Raw genomic sequence first — 17,089 nt, 5'->3', positions numbered from 1 at the left:
AAATCCCCAATTGAACAAGGTTGGGTGAAAGTGGCAGCTCCTTCCCAGCAGCTGGCACCTCCCTCTCTCTCTGCTGCTGGGTGGTTGAGCCGCATTCTGCCCTCGCCAACCTATCCAGTTGGCTTGCACTGCAAATCAAATTGCCCCCCTGATTCCACTTCTTGTCTTACTCCCCCCCCCCACCCCGACCCCCACCCCACCCCCCGCAGTTGGATGTCTTTACGCGACAGTGGCCCCATTGTGAACGGTGGGAGCTGCTGCTGCATGTGATTTCACGCCATGGCTGAGATGACATCCAAGTTGTGAGGGCCAAGCCTGCCTTGTTGCCCTTCTTGTTGATTTTCGATTTGTAGGTGGCTCCTCCTATATTCACAATGCATTGGCAGGCGGCCCCGCCGCATGGACAATAGCATCGATGGTGGACCGCATGCTACGCGTAGCCGAGCAGTGGGAATGGTATGCACATGCTGCCCACATCCGCGACCTTAGGCTCTTGGGACGTAGCATTATGGACCAGGTGCGCACATGTCAACTGAAATGCAGTATTTTCTCCAGTCCATTAATGGTTTTCCTTGCTGTTTGCAGTTTGTGCTTTCTGATGTCGTTGCCGGCAACCGACTGCACCACCCATTTATCCATTTTACACTGCCCGCACCATTTCTCGCCAAAGACTTGCATGAAAGGCTTCAATACGACTCCCCGGGCGTACAATTGCAGTACCCGCCCGATTGGCACGCACTTACCGGGAGCGATGAGGGCCACACCGCAGGCTTCAACATGACAATCTCGGTGCATCCACTTTAAATGGCATTGATTGAATTTCTCTGTTACTGCATTTTTATGCCGGTTCAAGGTAACATAACAGTTCCTTGAAACGGCCCCCTGGCCACACCTCATCACCTGTTTGCAGTACCTCAATGGCACGTGGGATGAGGAAATTGGTGGCAGGCGCTTCCCTCCTCGTGGGAACTACTCCTTGGCATTCATCAAGGTGGGGACTGATACCAGAGTGCTGCACTTCTAGTCCGGTTGCGACAGGCCTATGTTGGGAATGTAGATGCTGGAGGAAGAAAGCGGGGTCAAGTTTGCAGATATTGAGGGCCCAACGCCCAGCGATTATGTTCCCCAGAATGAGACTTTCATCTTCACTCCAGGGTGAGTGATTGGAAGCAAGGTGCATGCAACTTGCATTAGTTGCCTTGCTTTTTGCACCTAATCCTGCATGTGGAACTCTTTCCACAATGCAGGTGGCTCTTGGCAGTAAGTTCCAAATGACCCTAGTGTAAATGTGACTATGGGTAACAACCACATTGGTGTGCAACCACTATGACGGTGTTGTGTGCAGGCCTGGCTGCACCGAGGAATTGGTGGTTGGTGGGACTTGAAGCCACCACTGCAAGTGATGGTGAGGGGAGGAATAACAATCACCTGGGGAGGAGATTGAATTTTGGAAAGAGCCTCGGTCTGTGCACATTGCCTGCAGGTGCATGCACTTTTTATCCCTGGTCATGGACACGCACCATGGAGAAAGGAGTACATTTTGAAGGCGAGCGGCGCATTCAACTTTGAGATTGCACAGGTGGATGCCATTGCAGGCTGATTCTCGCGGGGGGGGGGGGGGGGGGGGGGGGGGGGGTCGCTTGCCCAAATGTTGTGGTGAAAGGGGGGAAGCGGTGGGGGTCGCTGAGCAAAGGCACTGCCGATGAGGGAATGTTTGACTGTTCATGCTATGCTATGTAGGCTTTGCAAGGCCAGTTGTTTCCCACGGCCACAACAGAGAATCCGCTGCCGCGGGTATTAGCCTTATCTCCTCAGCTCAAGTTGCCTAGCAATACAGCATATGAGTACAGGCGAGCACGCAGCTGACAAGGGCAGATGTACGCGGTTGCATCTAATCAAGGCTGTCAAAGCCTTGCGCATCCCCTGCACCACGTCTTTGCACTCGTGCTGCAGAGACAAGCTTGTACAACTAGTTCGGCTAGCCAACCGTGTGGGCCGCGTGTTGCTGGTGCCGGACCCCGTCTGTGATTCGCCGTGGGTGAGGCAGTGGACAGCCCAGGGCTTCTGAGCTGGCTGTGATGTACTGTCAGCAGCAACAAAAGAAACATTCCTGATCCTGCCTTGCCAGCCCTGCAAGCAGCTGTGCAATGACACAATACTCTCATGCATCATGACTTCAGACTACTAGTTCAGTGCATTTTGCAGCTGGGCGGGCCCCGCGAAATGCGACCGCCCATTTTTGGCCACAATCGGAGCAACTATGACATTGAACAGGTGGCTTTCTAGCATCCATCGAGTTTCCCAGCCCAACTGCCAGTTACATGTTTGCAGCACGCTTGCAGATATAATGCAGGGTTCGGCAATGGTGTCTCCCATACTTTGCCATGTTGTGTCCCTGCCTTGCCATGTCCCTCTTGCTAATGCCCGCGCAGCTGCTCACTTACGGTTTTGACGATGACCAGCACTGCATTTGGTGGCATGTGGTGGATCCTACATGCATGCCGGGCAGGTATGGCCTGGCTAGTCAGCTTACCAATTACTTCCGCGACCGTTTATTGCTACACTTTTCTTCCTAATCATTTCGTGCAGGTACATTGTTCACCCTGATTACAAGGCGTTCTTGCGGCTTCTGCCAGAGGGCACCGATCAGCCTGCACCAGATAACACAGTGCACCTGGGCGCCCTTGAGCCAGGGCAGGGGCAGGACACCAAGGAAAAGGCCCAGGCCAGCGCAAGCGAGGTGCACGCGCGGACAGGAAGCCCAGTGAGCACCCCCCAGCCTGGCGCACAGGACACAGTGCAGAGACGCACTGCTGAGCAGCAGCAGGGCGAGGGTCCCAGCTTGGCAGCAGCTGCAAAGGCGGCAGAGCAGAAGGCCGAGCCGCACATCCTCTTCTTGGACGCCATTCCGGACCTTACACCCGGCGGCTGGCCCGAGGAGGGCGAGACCGACCAGGTGTGGAAGGATTGGGTTGCCAGTTGCACTTGGGCCCACGAGCTGTCACTAACATAGTGGCGTCGCCACCTAGGCGAGCGGCAGCAACATGGGGAAATGCATGATGGACCATCTTTGAGTGGCATGTTATGTGAAATGAGATGTAAAAGCAGACGGGCAAATTATGCTGCAGGCCCAGATATGCAGCAACCTCATTACAGACTCTGACAAACATGCTGGCCTGTCTCCCTCTCTGCCACGCCTAGGCCTGTGGTCTGGAAGCAGCGCCACCAGTATGGTGGTGTGGTGGTGGTGGCAATGATGATTGAGCAGGAGCTGCCAATCACTCGTGCAACAGCCTGGTGTGACTGGCCCTTTGTGCGGGGCTGCGGCTTCTTGTCCAAGAGGACATTGTTTTGTGGATGTGAGTCGACTATGGGCAGGCATTATCTGCCTCGTCAGCCACAGAATGGGCGTGGGGCCGATCAGTAAATTTGCTGATGCTAAAGTCTGCTTGCAACCTGCAGGCAAGAGCGCCGCAGGGAGCACTTGGCAAACAATGGGTGAGGGCATAGACAGTCATACCACTGAACAACATTATTTTGCAATTTGTCCACCAAAGAGGTGGTGTTGAACAATACCGGAGAGAAGGGAAAAGGGTGATGGCAAGACGATAACCTTTGTGATGGCCCCTTCTATTGACTGCACGAAGAGTTGTGTGACGAGACAGAGCATCGGAATCCTTAGCGTGGGCTGATGCGGCTCCGCATCAAAGAAGCAATTGCCCACAATGACTTAAGAGCACCTCCGATCGCCCTGCGCCTGCCATGCAGCGCCCTGCGCCTGCCATGCAGCAGGGAACAGGTGCTGCTGTCACTCCCGTGGGTTGATAGCTCCGGGAAAGGGCCATCTTGGCGAGAAGGCAGCTTGGGAAGATTCCTAAACATTATTATTGGGGAAGATTCCTCCAAATTATTGGACAATGGTATTAAACAAAATTTCTGATGTACAGTAAACTACTTATTGATTTCGCAATACAAATGGGGCAGTCCACGTCCATCTACCATGCAATAGCCACCTCCTTATCACCACGGTTGGCAAACATGTCCAACTGGACGCCTATGGCATCTACTCCCCAGCCGCCCTCGACCACCATAACGCCCACCAGCTTCACCTTTCTCCCCTTGTCGGGGCTGGAGCTTTCGTCCAGGACAGTCACCCGCAGCTTGCACTGTTTGTGCTGCGATGCCTGCATAGGCAAAAAGTTGTTGTGGATTGCCCTGCCAGGTGAACCAGCCAGGGGATCACTCCAGCAGCACACGCAACAGATGGATTAGTGACAGGGATAGTATCATGCAGAGCCATAATGCATGAAGCACAGGAGGACAGACATATGCTGCATTGCGTGCCTGGAAGCGATGGAGCTCTGTGAGCGAAGCCTCTCGCGTCCAGTATCCATCAAAGAGCGTCTCGTTGCACCTGCAGCAATGTGTGGACGGAATACTGTTGTGATCAGCACAGCGCCGTAGTTGCAACACTCCTGACGTGCACTCGCAGACTCACTTGCAGTTGGACATGCATTGAACCTTGGCCCTGCCCTGCTGTTCGAAAGACTTCAGATAGGCTACCACAACTTCATTGCTGTCTGGTTTCAAGTCACCCTGTGCCATCCGACCCGCAGCAGCAGCTCAGTGGAAAAAGGAATCGCTTATGCCGGCCAATTAACCAATCAAATGCCAGCCAATCAGCTACCCAATGTAGGCACGGCAAAGTGACGTGCCCAGCAAATAGCACTTGCAAATAGCAGTTGGAAATAGTACTTGCAAATAGCACTTGCCTCCAGCTCGGTTGTTGTATCCACCTCCAACTCTACCCATGATCCCGGCATGTCGCTGATCCACCCCCACTTTTCGTTGGCCGGCCCCTGTACCCCCGGACGCTCGTTCTTCCAGACAAAGCCTTGTTGTGCCACTACCACCTTCTCAAAGTTGCGCTGCAGGAGGCAGGTAGAGCTGTGACGCTGCAGGTTGCCTGGGACCATGGGCGCTGGCAGTGCTTCCTGCACAGTTCAGCGCACGGGCGTGTCAGCTTGTAAGTTTTGACGCTCTACTCCTCGTGATAGTTATTGGTGCTCGTTGCTCTGCCAGATGCAGCTGGCTATTGGCCCCAACAAACCGGGAAGCTGCTGCTGGCTCGCCTGTGCAATATCTTCGTCATCCTTGTCCAGCGGTCGCTGGACCAGCTCCACAGCAGTGGCACGGACTAGGCAATGACGAGATCTCATAGCGCCCGATATCCCGTGCGATCCTGAGGATGTATGTCATCTGCAGAATAAGAGAAAGATGGTCATCGTGCTGAGCAGCAGAGTGTCGGGGCCGTAGCCAGCTCGGGCAAGTTGTTTGGTAGCCCACCCCAGTAGTAAAAGTTGTCTTCCTGAGGAGCCCAGGCCGGATCGTTAGAATGGCGCCCAAATGTGTCATGTGCTGTAAAGCAAGATAAGCACTTCTGAGCTAGTGATGCAACTAATCCACCAGCACTGAGCCTCCCTTAACTCCACAGGCACTGGGCCTCCCTAACTCCGCAGCGTTTACCCTGGAAGCCTTCGACTTTATTTGCCATCAGATGGTACGTGGCAGCACGAATGGAGAGGACTGGCAAAGAGTAGTACTGGCCTGTCAAGAATCGCGAGAGCTTTAACATTTGTTAGTGAGATAAAATGTCCCTTGCCAACGCCTCACACGAACACAAACCATGCACTCTGATCAACAGCTCACATACCAAGTACATTGAATTCATTCTCTGGGGTGATCAAAAAGTCCCCTCTCTTGTCACCTCCACCACCAGCTGTAAACCAGGAATAGTGATGAAGAAGCACCACAGCTGGCCTGAGGCAGGCAACAGGCAAAACATGCAGTGACATTCTGATCACCGGGAAGGTATATAACTGCACTGCTTGGCAATTGCGCTATTGCATAGCCCTAAGTTGCCACCTGTTCTCGAACTCCAACAGCTTCCGCAGCAAACGTTCGTAGCTGAGGCGAGCGGGGTCCCGGAAATCTCTTTTTCTGTAATCATCATTAGCTGCAAACTCGACAAGCACCTACAGAAAACAACATTTCAACAAACGGGTGGGCAACTTCCAGCTGTGGTATAGGTTGCACCAAGCCTATGGTGTAGGTTGCACCAAGCCAAAGTCTCAGTCTACCAGGTCAACATCGCTCTGTACCATGTCCTTGACGCATACAGCAAATATGCCTGCATCACACAGCATCAGGGTCTGCACCAAGCAGGGGACCAATGAGGCAATGATGGCTGCCTCATCCACGGCGAAATCCGGGGCTCAAAGGGTGTCCCCAACAGCCAAGTTGAGGATGGCTAGGGCTAATACTCCATGCGGGCCTGAGGTGCTGCCTCCAAATGCGGCATGCTTGAGGTAGTGGTTGGCATTGGGCGACACATCTTCGATCCAATCCCAAATGCGCTTCATGTACGGCATTCCATATCGAGCCCCCTGCCCCGCTGTTATGGAGCCGCCTACCGCTCCGTGCATCATGAGTTTCTCAGCTGAAATCCGGCCTAAGTAAGTAAGTACAAATGCACGGGTTCGGGTTATGTTTCCGTTGCAGTACCATGCAGTACATGACTGAAAGGGCCGGATAGTGCTTTTGGGGGATCGAAATGGGTCCCCAAACACTCTAAATGCTCCTGGAAGCTGGAAGCTGCGCCCCCAGCCCGCCATCACACGAAAACACTATATAACGGGCTCTAAATTTTTCCCTGCTCATACGAAGCTCAGTTATCTATAATTACAAATCAAATATTAGTTCATAGAGGAATCGATGGCGCGGTTCACAATTGCCGGCCGCCCTCAGACAACCTTTTGTGCTGCGGCGTTGGGTGCTGTTTCGGTGCCCCTGATTTTCGTGGCCTTCGTCTTCCATGCTTCTGACCCCCACACGGCGAATGTATTTTGGCGGCTGCAGTCAACGGGGCTGCGATCCCGGGGGTGTGATTGCAGCAAGCTGCCGCTGGCGGCGCGCTGTCCTGCCAATTCAAGCGCTGAGCCGCAGGTGATTGATGCGTGTGTGCACCTCCCTTCTGGCTTTCGCGTTCTCATCAGCGCTTCATGCATTCTGCAGTATGACGCCACTATCCAGCAGCGGTTATGGGAGTATCAGCCCTTTCTCTCATCGCGTTCATTGCGGCAGGGAATGTACAGCCTTGGCGAGGGATCGCGTATGCGGCGCTTCACACATAAGCTGCTGTCGGGCCAGCCCATCTCACTGTCTGCTGTAGGCGGCTCCATAACAGCGGGGCAGGGGGCTCGATATGGAATGCCGTACATGAAGCGCATTTGGGATTGGATCGAAGATGTGTCGCCCAATGCCAACCACTACCTCAAGCATGCCGCATTTGGAGGCAGCACCTCAGGCCCGCATGGAGTATTAGCCCTAGCCATCCTCAACTTGGCTGTTGGGGACACCCTTTGAGCCCCGGATTTCGCCGTGGATGAGGCAGCCATCATTGCCTCATTGGTCCCCTGCTTGGTGCAGACCCTGATGCTGTGTGATGCAGGCATATTTGCTGTATGCGTCAAGGACATGGTACAGAGCGATGTTGACCTGGTAGACTGAGACTTTGGCTTGGTGCAACCTACACCATAGGCTTGGTGCAACCTATACCACAGCTGGAAGTTGCCCACCCGTTTGTTGAAATGTTGTTTTCTGTAGGTGCTTGTCGAGTTTGCAGCTAATGATGATTACAGAAAAAGAGATTTCCGGGACCCCGCTCGCCTCAGCTACGAACGTTTGCTGCGGAAGCTGTTGGAGTTCGAGAACAGGTGGCAACTTAGGGCTATGCAATAGCGCAATTGCCAAGCAGTGCAGTTATATACCTTCCCGGTGATCAGAATGTCACTGCATGTTTTGCCTGTTGCCTGCCTCAGGCCAGCTGTGGTGCTTCTTCATCACTATTCCTGGTTTACAGCTGGTGGTGGAGGTGACAAGAGAGGGGACTTTTTGATCACCCCAGAGAATGAATTCAATGTACTTGGTATGTGAGCTGTTGATCAGAGTGCATGGTTTGTGTTCGTGTGAGGCGTTGGCAAGGGACATTTTATCTCACTAACAAATGTTAAAGCTCTCGCGATTCTTGACAGGCCAGTACTACTCTTTGCCAGTCCTCTCCATTCGTGCTGCCACGTACCATCTGATGGCAAATAAAGTCGAAGGCTTCCAGGGTAAACGCTGCGGAGTTAGGGAGGCCCAGTGCCTGTGGAGTTAAGGGAGGCTCAGTGCTGGTGGATTAGTTGCATCACTAGCTCAGAAGTGCTTATCTTGCTTTACAGCACATGACACATTTGGGCGCCATTCTAACGATCCGGCCTGGGCTCCTCAGGAAGACAACTTTTACTACTGGGGTGGGCTACCAAACAACTTGCCCGAGCTGGCTACGGCCCCGACACTCTGCTGCTCAGCACGATGACCATCTTTCTCTTATTCTGCAGATGACATACATCCTCAGGATCGCACGGGATATCGGGCGCTATCAGATCTCGTCATTGCCTAGTCCGTGCCATTGCTGTGGAGCTGGTCCAGCGACCGCTGGACAAGGATGACGAAGATATTGCACAGGCGAGCCAGCAGCAGCTTCCCGGTTTGTTGGGGCCAATAGCCAGCTGCATCTGGCAGAGCAACGAGCACCAATAACTATCACGAGGAGTAGAGCGTCAAAACTTACAAGCTGACACGCCCGTGCGCTGAACTGTGCAGGAAGCACTGCCAGCGCCCATGGTCCCAGGCAACCTGCAGCGTCACAGCTCTACCTGCCTCCTGCAGCGCAACTTTGAGAAGGTGGTAGTGGCACAACAAGGCTTTGTCTGGAAGAACGAGCGTCCGGGGGTACAGGGGCCGGCCAACGAAAAGTGGGGGTGGATCAGCGACATGCCGGGATCATGGGTAGAGTTGGAGGTGGATACAACAACCGAGCTGGAGGCAAGTGCTATTTGCAAGTACTATTTCCAACTGCTATTTGCAAGTGCTATTTGCTGGGCACGTCACTTTGCCGTGCCTACATTGGGTAGCTGATTGGCTGGCATTTGATTGGTTAATTGGCCGGCATAAGCGATTCCTTTTTCCACTGAGCTGCTGCTGCGGGTCGGATGGCACAGGGTGACTTGAAACCAGACAGCAATGAAGTTGTGGTAGCCTATCTGAAGTCTTTCGAACAGCAGGGCAGGGCCAAGGTTCAATGCATGTCCAACTGCAAGTGAGTCTGCGAGTGCACGTCAGGAGTGTTGCAACTACGGCGCTGTGCTGATCACAACAGTATTCCGTCCACACATTGCTGCAGGTGCAACGAGACGCTCTTTGATGGATACTGGACGCGAGAGGCTTCGCTCACAGAGCTCCATCGCTTCCAGGCACGCAATGCAGTATATGTCTGTCCTCCTGTGCTTCATGCATTATGGCTCTGCATGATACCATCCCTGTCACTAATCCATCTGTTGCGTGTGCTGCTGGAGTGATCCCCTGGCTGGTTCACCTGGCAGGGCAATCCACAACAACTTTTTGCCAATGCAGGCATCGCAGCACAAACAGTGCAAGCTGCGGGTGGCTGTCCTGGACGAAAGCTCCAGCCCCGACAAGGGGAGAAAGGTGAAGCTAGTGGGCGTTATGGTGGTCGAGGGCGGCTGGGGAGTAGATGCCATAGGCGTCCAGTTGGACATGTTTGCCAACCGTGGTGATAAGGAGGTGGCTATTGCATGATTAGATGGATGTGGTTTGCCACTGACTGTGGAGGGGTGCTCCCGGTGTGCCTCCCCCCTAGGATGGCCCTTTGCCGGAGCTACCCATTCACGGGAGTGGCATGCAGCGCCTGTTCCCTGCTGCATAGCAGGTGCAGGGCCGATCGGAGGTGCGGCAGGAAGGCCGAAAATAGTGCTCTATAGGCAAAAACAAAATGGTCGATTGCTTCCTTGATGCGGATCCTCGCCAGCCGCTCGCGCTCAGGATTCCGATGCTCGATGTTGGCACACAACTCTTCGTGCAATATCAGGGGCCAGGTCCAAGGTTATCGGCGTGGTGCGGAGTGAAGCAGCTGTGGGGTGTTTGCCCGCTCGCCAGCAACTCGGAATTGTGGTCCTTGCCGCCCCGGCATACTAAACCTTTCATCTTTACTGACCGGGCGGCGTATACCCCAGTGCTACGCATGTCTCACACACTGTAGGAGAAACGCTGCAGGAATTATCCCGTGCATGCACGCGTGCAACTCACGAAGATATCAGCGGGTTGCTGTTGGTAGGCATGACAGCGCCGTGATCTGCACTGGCTAAGTCGTGGTCACAGCAGTATGGGGTCGGCGCTGGTGGTGGCAAATCAGATCAAGATCACGGGACGCCCAACATTGCGATACTGTAGCTGCTATATGTTACAGCCTGCTGTAACTGCTGTTTTCTGTGGCTGCAGCTGGAGGCCCATGCTGCTGTTCATCACTTTCACTGACGTGCTGCAGCTGTCGGCGGGTGATGGTGCCGCTGCAGCGGGTCGGAGCCCACACTGTGCGGTTTCCGGATTTAATTCCTTCCCTGCCTCATTGTTTCCCACCCTCCCACCCTGCAGCGCGGAGCGCTGCCGAGGCAGGGCGACGCCGCTGCCGGTGGCGCATCTGCATAGCATAGACAGGCATACCGCCGAGCAAAATATCGGCGAATAGTCCACGGGGTGGAGGTGGTGTTTAATATCACCGATGGGAAAAGGGAAAGAGGTAGGAGAGAGGGAGAGCATAGCATGTGGCTGCGCGCTGGCTGGCCATCAGCAGCTTGGTTCATTGCAGCCTCCTGCTTGCAATTCTCACAGAGTGCATGCGTGCATGCCCACAATGCTGTTGTGTTTTCTGGCCACCTGCCACGTTTGGCCACCTGCCACGTATGTAGCATGCGGGGTGGCGCCTGAGACTGGCCCACCGCCCCCTACCGACAGTAGCTGCAGCAGAAAACAGGAAGCCCCCCAGCTCAAGTGGCCAGGCAGAGCATGCTCTGCCTGGTGGAACAAGATGTGATGGTTTCATAAAAATCGGTGCAGTCAAAAAGGCCATTTGCCAACAAGCTGCGTGCATATCAGCAGTGAGTCAGAGGGTTTGTAAAGGACGTGTGCACTTTACCGGTGGCTGCCAGGCTCAATACAGCGCAGCGGATCATAAAGTGAGGCTTCACGACACAGTGCAGCAGCCGCTCTCTTCTGGTTGCCGAACCATGACAGTACGTGGCAACTTGGCCAAAATGTCCTCCAGCTCCTTCATAAGTGTGGCAAAAGCAGGTCGGTCCTCAGGGTTGGGGCTCCAGCACCGCGCGATCAGCTCCCGCACCTCCTGCAGCAGGTCGCAGAGAGAGTATCAAGAAGTCTGTGCAGTGCCGAGCAGCACCACAGCGACATATACAGAAGCGGGTGCCCCGCACCTTCTTCATTACATGCGGCTGCATGAGCGCCACAAACTCTGGCCGCCGCTCATACAGCGCCGCTTGCCGCGCCGCCTCCACTGGGTCCATCCCCGCAAATGGCGGCTGAAACTGTGACGAACAGACAAAGAGATCGCGGTGCTAAGCAGGACGTGAGCTATGTAGCAAGCTCTGTGAAGAGCAGCAGTCAGGGAGCAGCACCGCACACCTCGAACAGCTGATAGACAATCATGGAAAAGGAGTACACATCCACACGGCTGTTGTAGGGCTCGTGCCGGAACACCTCGGGTGCCATGTACCGGTAGGAGCCTGGGCAGGCAAACCGTGAAATGGAAGCAATCGACCGAGTGGGGCTAGAAGAAGCAGCATCAGGGCAGCCGTAGCTTACAGTGACAGCACATTGGTCAGGAGCAGCGTGGCAAATGACTCACCCGTTTCGCCGGTAAGCCTAAACTTGGAGTCCAGGTAGCCATATTCTGCATGCTTGTTGATGGGCAGCGTCTTGGATAGACCAAAATCGGCCTGCAGGAGAATGGTTATTGCCACACAAATACGAAGCAGGCGAGGGGGAGGCGAGGGGGAGGTTTCCGCACAAGTGCTGAAACCTCACCAGCTTCACCATGCCCGTGTCAAACACAATTTGCATCTGGTCCTGGTACTGTCCGCCGCTGAGCATCAGGTTGCCCGGCTTCAAATCTCGATGGATGATGGGGTTGGGCTTCCTGCCAGTCGAGGGACGAAGGAGAAAAAAGAGTGTGTGAAACGGCAAACATAAATAGGCCGGTCTTCAGCAGAAGGCATCAACGACGGAGCAAAACTGGAAGCCCGGCAGGTGCCAACCTGTGGTGCAGGTACGCCAGGCCGCGTGCCGCATCCAGCGCGATTTCCACCGCCCGCCTGATGGGGAAGACCTGTGGGCGCCGAAAGGCATCTGCCAGCGAGCCGCCGCTCATGAGCTCCGTGACCAGGATGAAGGGCTCCTTCTTGGTGCAGGCGCCCAGGAACTGCAGGCAGGGAATTCATGATGTCTTGATTGTCGGCCACCAGGTGTATACGAAAGGTGGGAGCGGAGCGATGGCTTGGAGCAGGTGCAATAAAGACGGACACACCTGCACGGCATTAGGGTGGTGCACGCGCCGCAGAATCTCGATCTCTCCACGGAAGTCACCCAGCGCGATTTCATTGGAGCCCTTTAAAATTTTGGCTGCCACCAACGTGCCATACCTGTCAGAGGGGCAAGAAGACAAGTGGGGATTGTTGCCGCCCCATGAGGAAGCAAGGGCAGAAACCGTGCTGGCGCAAGATTCCCTGCGTGTGCAGCATCCGACAGCCACAGCATGCGCTTAAACGCGGCCTGCCAGCCTCACCACTTGGCCTTGTGCACCACACCAAACTCGCCCTCTCCCAGCTTCTCCATGATCTCCAGCGAGTCAGGGTCAATCTCCCTGCAATTGAGAAAGTGGTCAGCCAGCCTGGCAAGGAAATATGCATCAATAAGCCAAGCACGGCGCAGCTTCTTTCTTCTCACCACTCGGGGTCGAAGTCAAACATCTGTTGCGGGACGTAGCCAAACACCCCCGCCAGCTTGCTGTCCTTGAGCTCCACCAGGCCGCCATCCTCGAAAACCTTGCCACCATTGTCGGTCAGCAGCTTGGCCACCTCTCGAAACTCACCGCGCACGGCATCCTGCAGCTGGCCACCAGCAGCACAAGCGGCCTTCAGTTAGCCAGCAAAGTAGCACGATGGGATGGACACGCTGTGCTGTGGCAGTACAGCCTAAACTGTACCTCCAGCGACGTGCGCTTGAAGCGGTCCAGGGAGTTGATATCCACCCGCTGCGCCAGCAGCCATTCAGTGACCTGGTACGCGCCCTCACTGGCTGCCAGGTGCCTGCACAAAACACACGCACGTGACAAACATAATGATCGGGGCGTGTTGCGCTCGAGCCCTTCCAAGGACGACAAGTGTTGCCTTGATGCAAGAAAAGCCCATTCTCTAGCAAACTGGATGCAGCCGTGTGGCATGCAGCACATGCAACCAGTGCTAGAGTCTAGACCAGCGCTCACAGTGGCGTGCGCTTGTCATAATCGCAACAAGTTGGGTCAGAGACCTGCATGAGAAACCGGCACATCACAATGCCACTCTGGAGCAGGCACATGCAACAGCATAGAGGGCGTCTGCCCCAGGCTGCAGTTGCCGCCAAATGAACAGTTATCAGGCAAGAGCACACCTGCAGGTTCCAAATCCGCACTATGCGCTGGCAGCGCCGTATGTCGCCCACGCTGGCAAAGAACAGCAGCTCGGTGATGGCTCGTCGCCGTGCAGCCTGCAGGCACCAATCTCTCGATGGAAGAATGGCAAGGTGCAGCGCCCGCATGATGCTCTGGTAGCGTGCCACGCCTCTGTGCGCTCACCGTGTCCCCGTGGATGCTCTGCTGCGCTTCGGCGTAACGCCTCTTGCTGTGATTCGTGTCGTCCCCGCTCTCCTGTGGGTCTCCGTTCTGTGCGTAGGGCCTAATTCCCAAGTTGTCTTGCGTCCCCTGCACACTCAAGTCCAGAAGGCTGTCCCCCGCAGGCTCGAGCGCCATCTGCTCCCTGGAGACGGGGGGAGGTAAGTGGGTGAGTGTGCACGCGGGCGGCGGCGGCCGCCCCCAGGGGCAAGACACCCTGGTGCGAGCATGGCATCATCATCATCCCACGCAACGTGTAGGGCCCCCCGGCGGACGCACAGCACAGACGTGGGCCCCGGGTTCGGGCAGCCCAACTCACCCCGCCTCTCTGGGTTACCCACACAACGCAACGCCCTGGTGCAAGACTGTTACTTGGCGCCGCCAAATTGCAAGCACCTTGCACCACGGACCTCAGGTGCAGTGGCCTCTTCTGGGCAAACCCACCGTGTCACTGCTCTTTAGGGCTGGTGTGCCAACAAAAGTGTCACAATAATGCACTCATGAGTGCACACCACCTTGTTGCAGCAGTGTACGCTGTCGTCATCAACAGCGTGGCACGCGAGAACAGAGACGCAGAAAACACAAATCCTTACCGAGATGGTTCCCAGCTCGCAGGCCACCGCCTCTCTCTCCCACGTTTCCTTCGCGTGGGACGTGCTTTGCCACGCCCTCAGAGGGGCCGAGGCTGCTCTGCACGCCCCCTCTGCGCGCTTTGACGACATCCCTAGGTGAGGGCGCCCGCACTGCTCTCCCCGCCGCCTCATCCTGTGCCGCTCCGCACCCCCGCTGCCGCCACGGCACCCTCCGCCGCTGCCGCCTTACACCCTCCGCGGCCGCCACCTCTCACAGTTCGCTGTTCATTACGTGGACAAAGGCCAGCCGTCTGGACGGCGACTACCGGCTGAGGGGCTGCATAGGGACGCTGGAGCCTCGGCCATTGCACTCGGCAGTGCGGGATTATACATTGACGAGGTGTGGGGCTGCCCTTGGCTCCTTGTGCTGCATTTCCATGGTACAGCCCGTCACGCGCTGAATTGACGGTATTCACCTGGTGCAGCGCATTGCGAGACCGGCGCTTCAACCCCATCCAGGCCAAGGAGCTGCCGTACTTGCGCTGCACCGTCTCGCTGCTGAGCTGCTTCGAGCAGGCGGCAACCTGGAGCGACTGGGAGATTGGCGTGCATGGTGCGTGGGTGCAGCTGTGTGGCATGCACGTCAATTAGCGGAGCTCAACAATCCAGCAGCGCTTCAACAAATGCGCAGGCCGCTCCACTCCCTCGCACAGGTCTGATTATCGAGTTTGTGGAGCCTCACAGCAGCCAGCGGCGCACGGCCACCTTCCTCCCAGAGGTGGCATCGCACGAGGGCTGGGACAAGCAGCAGGTGCAGTGCTGCCGGCACATCCTGTGCAACTTGCTTGCTGCCCTGCGTTAATTACCCACCAGTTCTCCAACTCACCTGCTCGCTCCGGCCTGTCGCAGACCATCGACCAGCTCATCCGCAAAGCCGGCTTCACCAGCACAGCGGTGACAGTCCGTAGCAGCCTACGGGTCACGCGTTACCAGTCCACAACCTGCAGCCTGACGTACGACGAATACTGCAAGCTGAAGGACAGGGAGCATGCAGGCAGCAAGGTGCTGCTGCACAAGCAGCAGCTGGTGACAGTCTCGGCAGCGCAGTAGCATCCATTCAGCTGCAACATACAGATCGGTACTCATGCCTTTTTCATGTACAGCAGATATCATTGCCTCAGAAGCTCTCTTTATACTACTAATCCCATCAACAGATCTCTCCCTCCTGCCCTCTCTATATTGCTCAATAGGAAGGCATCTGCGACTTTACAGCAGCCTATTGCAAAGGGAGTCGTTCAACAGATGGAACTGCAATGTTTTCATCAGCGGCAGCGATGGGGATCACAAACTCGATGCGTCGTCGAAGCGCCTTTGCCTGTGCGGTGACAGCATCTGCAGCAGGCACACAGGCGGAGGGAAACATAATAGGGCTGGGTTGCCAGCGGGCATTCCAGCTGAGCCTAGCCTCCGTCATCTTGGGCGGTAGCCATCTTGCAGTGCCACACAACACAGACACCCACCCTTCACGAACTGCTGACGGCATCACATGCCGCCACATGCCGCCCGCCCGCCAAACACCCCCACCTTCAGCACTCACCCCTATCTTTGGCAGCGGCTCGCATCTCCAAGTTCATCATGAAGTGCTTCTTGGCGGCGTGCTGGAAAATCACGTCATCGGCCTGCATGACAATATCCGGAAGCATTCATGGGCAGGATGCTTAGCAATTGGCATATCCAAAATGCGCAGCCCGACCACGTGCTTCAGCACAAGAAAAGTTCGGCCTTCTGATTCACAGCAGTGCAGATCTCACCAGGTGCTCAAAGGCCTCAGGGGGCATGACAGACGTCACAAGGAAGGTAGCCCCTGGAGGAGCAAAAAAAAGCAAAGTTGAGCAGTGGACTGTTAATTACCAACACCCAGCACCTTGTCGCACCTCCAGTCAAAACAGTCCTGCCGTCATCCTGGAAACCGCCGCCATACTCGCTCATCGCATTGACTAGCACTGGGAGCATTGCCGGCGACATCTGCAGGGACAAAAGGTAGGTCAGTGGGCAATCAAGAATGGTGGGGAATGGCATGGCGTAAGGGATTGAGTGGGCCAACCCGGCAGCTGGTTGCAGCTGCCTTGAAGCAACCCAGTAGCATCTCAGGCCAGCACCTGGTCAATACGTTGAAGCAGGACCACGCCATTAGGCGCTGACATGAAGTACTCAGCAAGTAAGGACTGCGGTTGCAGTCAAAAACGAAACAGCAGCTGCTCGTTTTGCTCCATGTTGAAGAGCAGCACGGTGCCCAGGTGCCAATTGCAGAAAACATCATACCCCACTGCCGCATTTCTCACTTGCAAGGAACCCTTGTCCTGGCCCAGCTGCTGCCCATGGAGTGGTAGCATGCAGTGTTGGCCGCCCTTCACTGCAGCGCGCACAGCTTCCGCAGAGGAACGGCAGTCCGCCGCGGCCTGGCACACAAACAGTGCCACAGCAGCCTGCAGCGCCCACAGCAGGGCAGACACCTTGCATAGCAAGGATTACACGGCTGCAGGAGCAGCAGCGCCACCTCAACAATCCACATGCACAAGCGGCACCCCACCTTGAACTGCTGTCTCTCAGCCGCAGCAGACAGTACAGCTGCAGCGGTGGCCTGCTGCATGTCAAACTTGCTGCCCTTTGGCATCAC

At 55.7% G+C, this 17,089-nt stretch overlaps 3 protein-coding genes across 3 annotated transcripts in view; 2 read left to right on the top strand and 1 right to left on the bottom strand.

Moving 5' to 3' along the window:
- Nucleotides 1-3,510, top strand: part of CHLNCDRAFT_59021 (expressed protein) — a gene marked incomplete at its 3' end in the record, with an annotated part of 5,035 nt that extends 1,525 nt beyond the window's left edge. Inside the window, exons 2-8 of the mRNA XM_005844216.1 lie at nt 210-266; nt 911-991; nt 1,058-1,155; nt 1,954-2,038; nt 2,433-2,509; nt 2,590-2,956; nt 3,463-3,510. Of these exons, the coding sequence (XP_005844278.1) occupies nt 210-266; nt 911-991; nt 1,058-1,155; nt 1,954-2,038; nt 2,433-2,509; nt 2,590-2,956; nt 3,463-3,510 (813 nt within the window). The remainder of the gene's footprint in view (nt 1-209; nt 267-910; nt 992-1,057; nt 1,156-1,953; nt 2,039-2,432; nt 2,510-2,589; nt 2,957-3,462) is intronic.
- Nucleotides 3,511-10,984: 7,474 nt separating this feature from the next.
- On the bottom strand, nt 10,985-14,427 carry CHLNCDRAFT_59772 (hypothetical protein). The gene is made up of 14 exons (XM_005844133.1): nt 14,160-14,427; nt 13,805-13,985; nt 13,621-13,716; nt 13,457-13,500; nt 13,178-13,280; nt 12,919-13,076; nt 12,758-12,835; nt 12,500-12,614; nt 12,231-12,394; nt 12,001-12,112; nt 11,822-11,912; nt 11,599-11,699; nt 11,391-11,501; nt 10,985-11,302 (listed from the first exon to the last, which is right to left on the bottom strand). The coding sequence occupies exons 2-14, from the start codon at nt 13,976-13,978 to the stop codon at nt 11,144-11,146; spliced, it is 1,506 nt and encodes a 501-aa protein (XP_005844195.1). The 5' UTR covers nt 13,979-13,985; nt 14,160-14,427; the 3' UTR covers nt 10,985-11,143.
- Nucleotides 14,428-14,693: 266 nt separating this feature from the next.
- Nucleotides 14,694-15,522, top strand: CHLNCDRAFT_27165 (hypothetical protein; the record flags this gene model as incomplete). Its single annotated transcript, XM_005844215.1, has 4 exons — nt 14,694-14,812; nt 14,898-15,025; nt 15,126-15,223; nt 15,322-15,522. Coding segments are annotated over 4 exons (546 nt in total), but the record flags the coding sequence as incomplete, so codon positions are not given.
- Between the last annotated feature and the right edge of the window lie 1,567 nt (nt 15,523-17,089).

The sequence above is a fragment of the Chlorella variabilis genome, assembly GCF_000147415.1.
Source record: "Chlorella variabilis unplaced genomic scaffold CHLNCscaffold_24, whole genome shotgun sequence".
NCBI lineage: Eukaryota > Viridiplantae > Chlorophyta > Trebouxiophyceae > Chlorellales > Chlorellaceae > Chlorella > Chlorella variabilis.
This window is presented reverse-complemented; position numbering and strand designations above follow the sequence as displayed.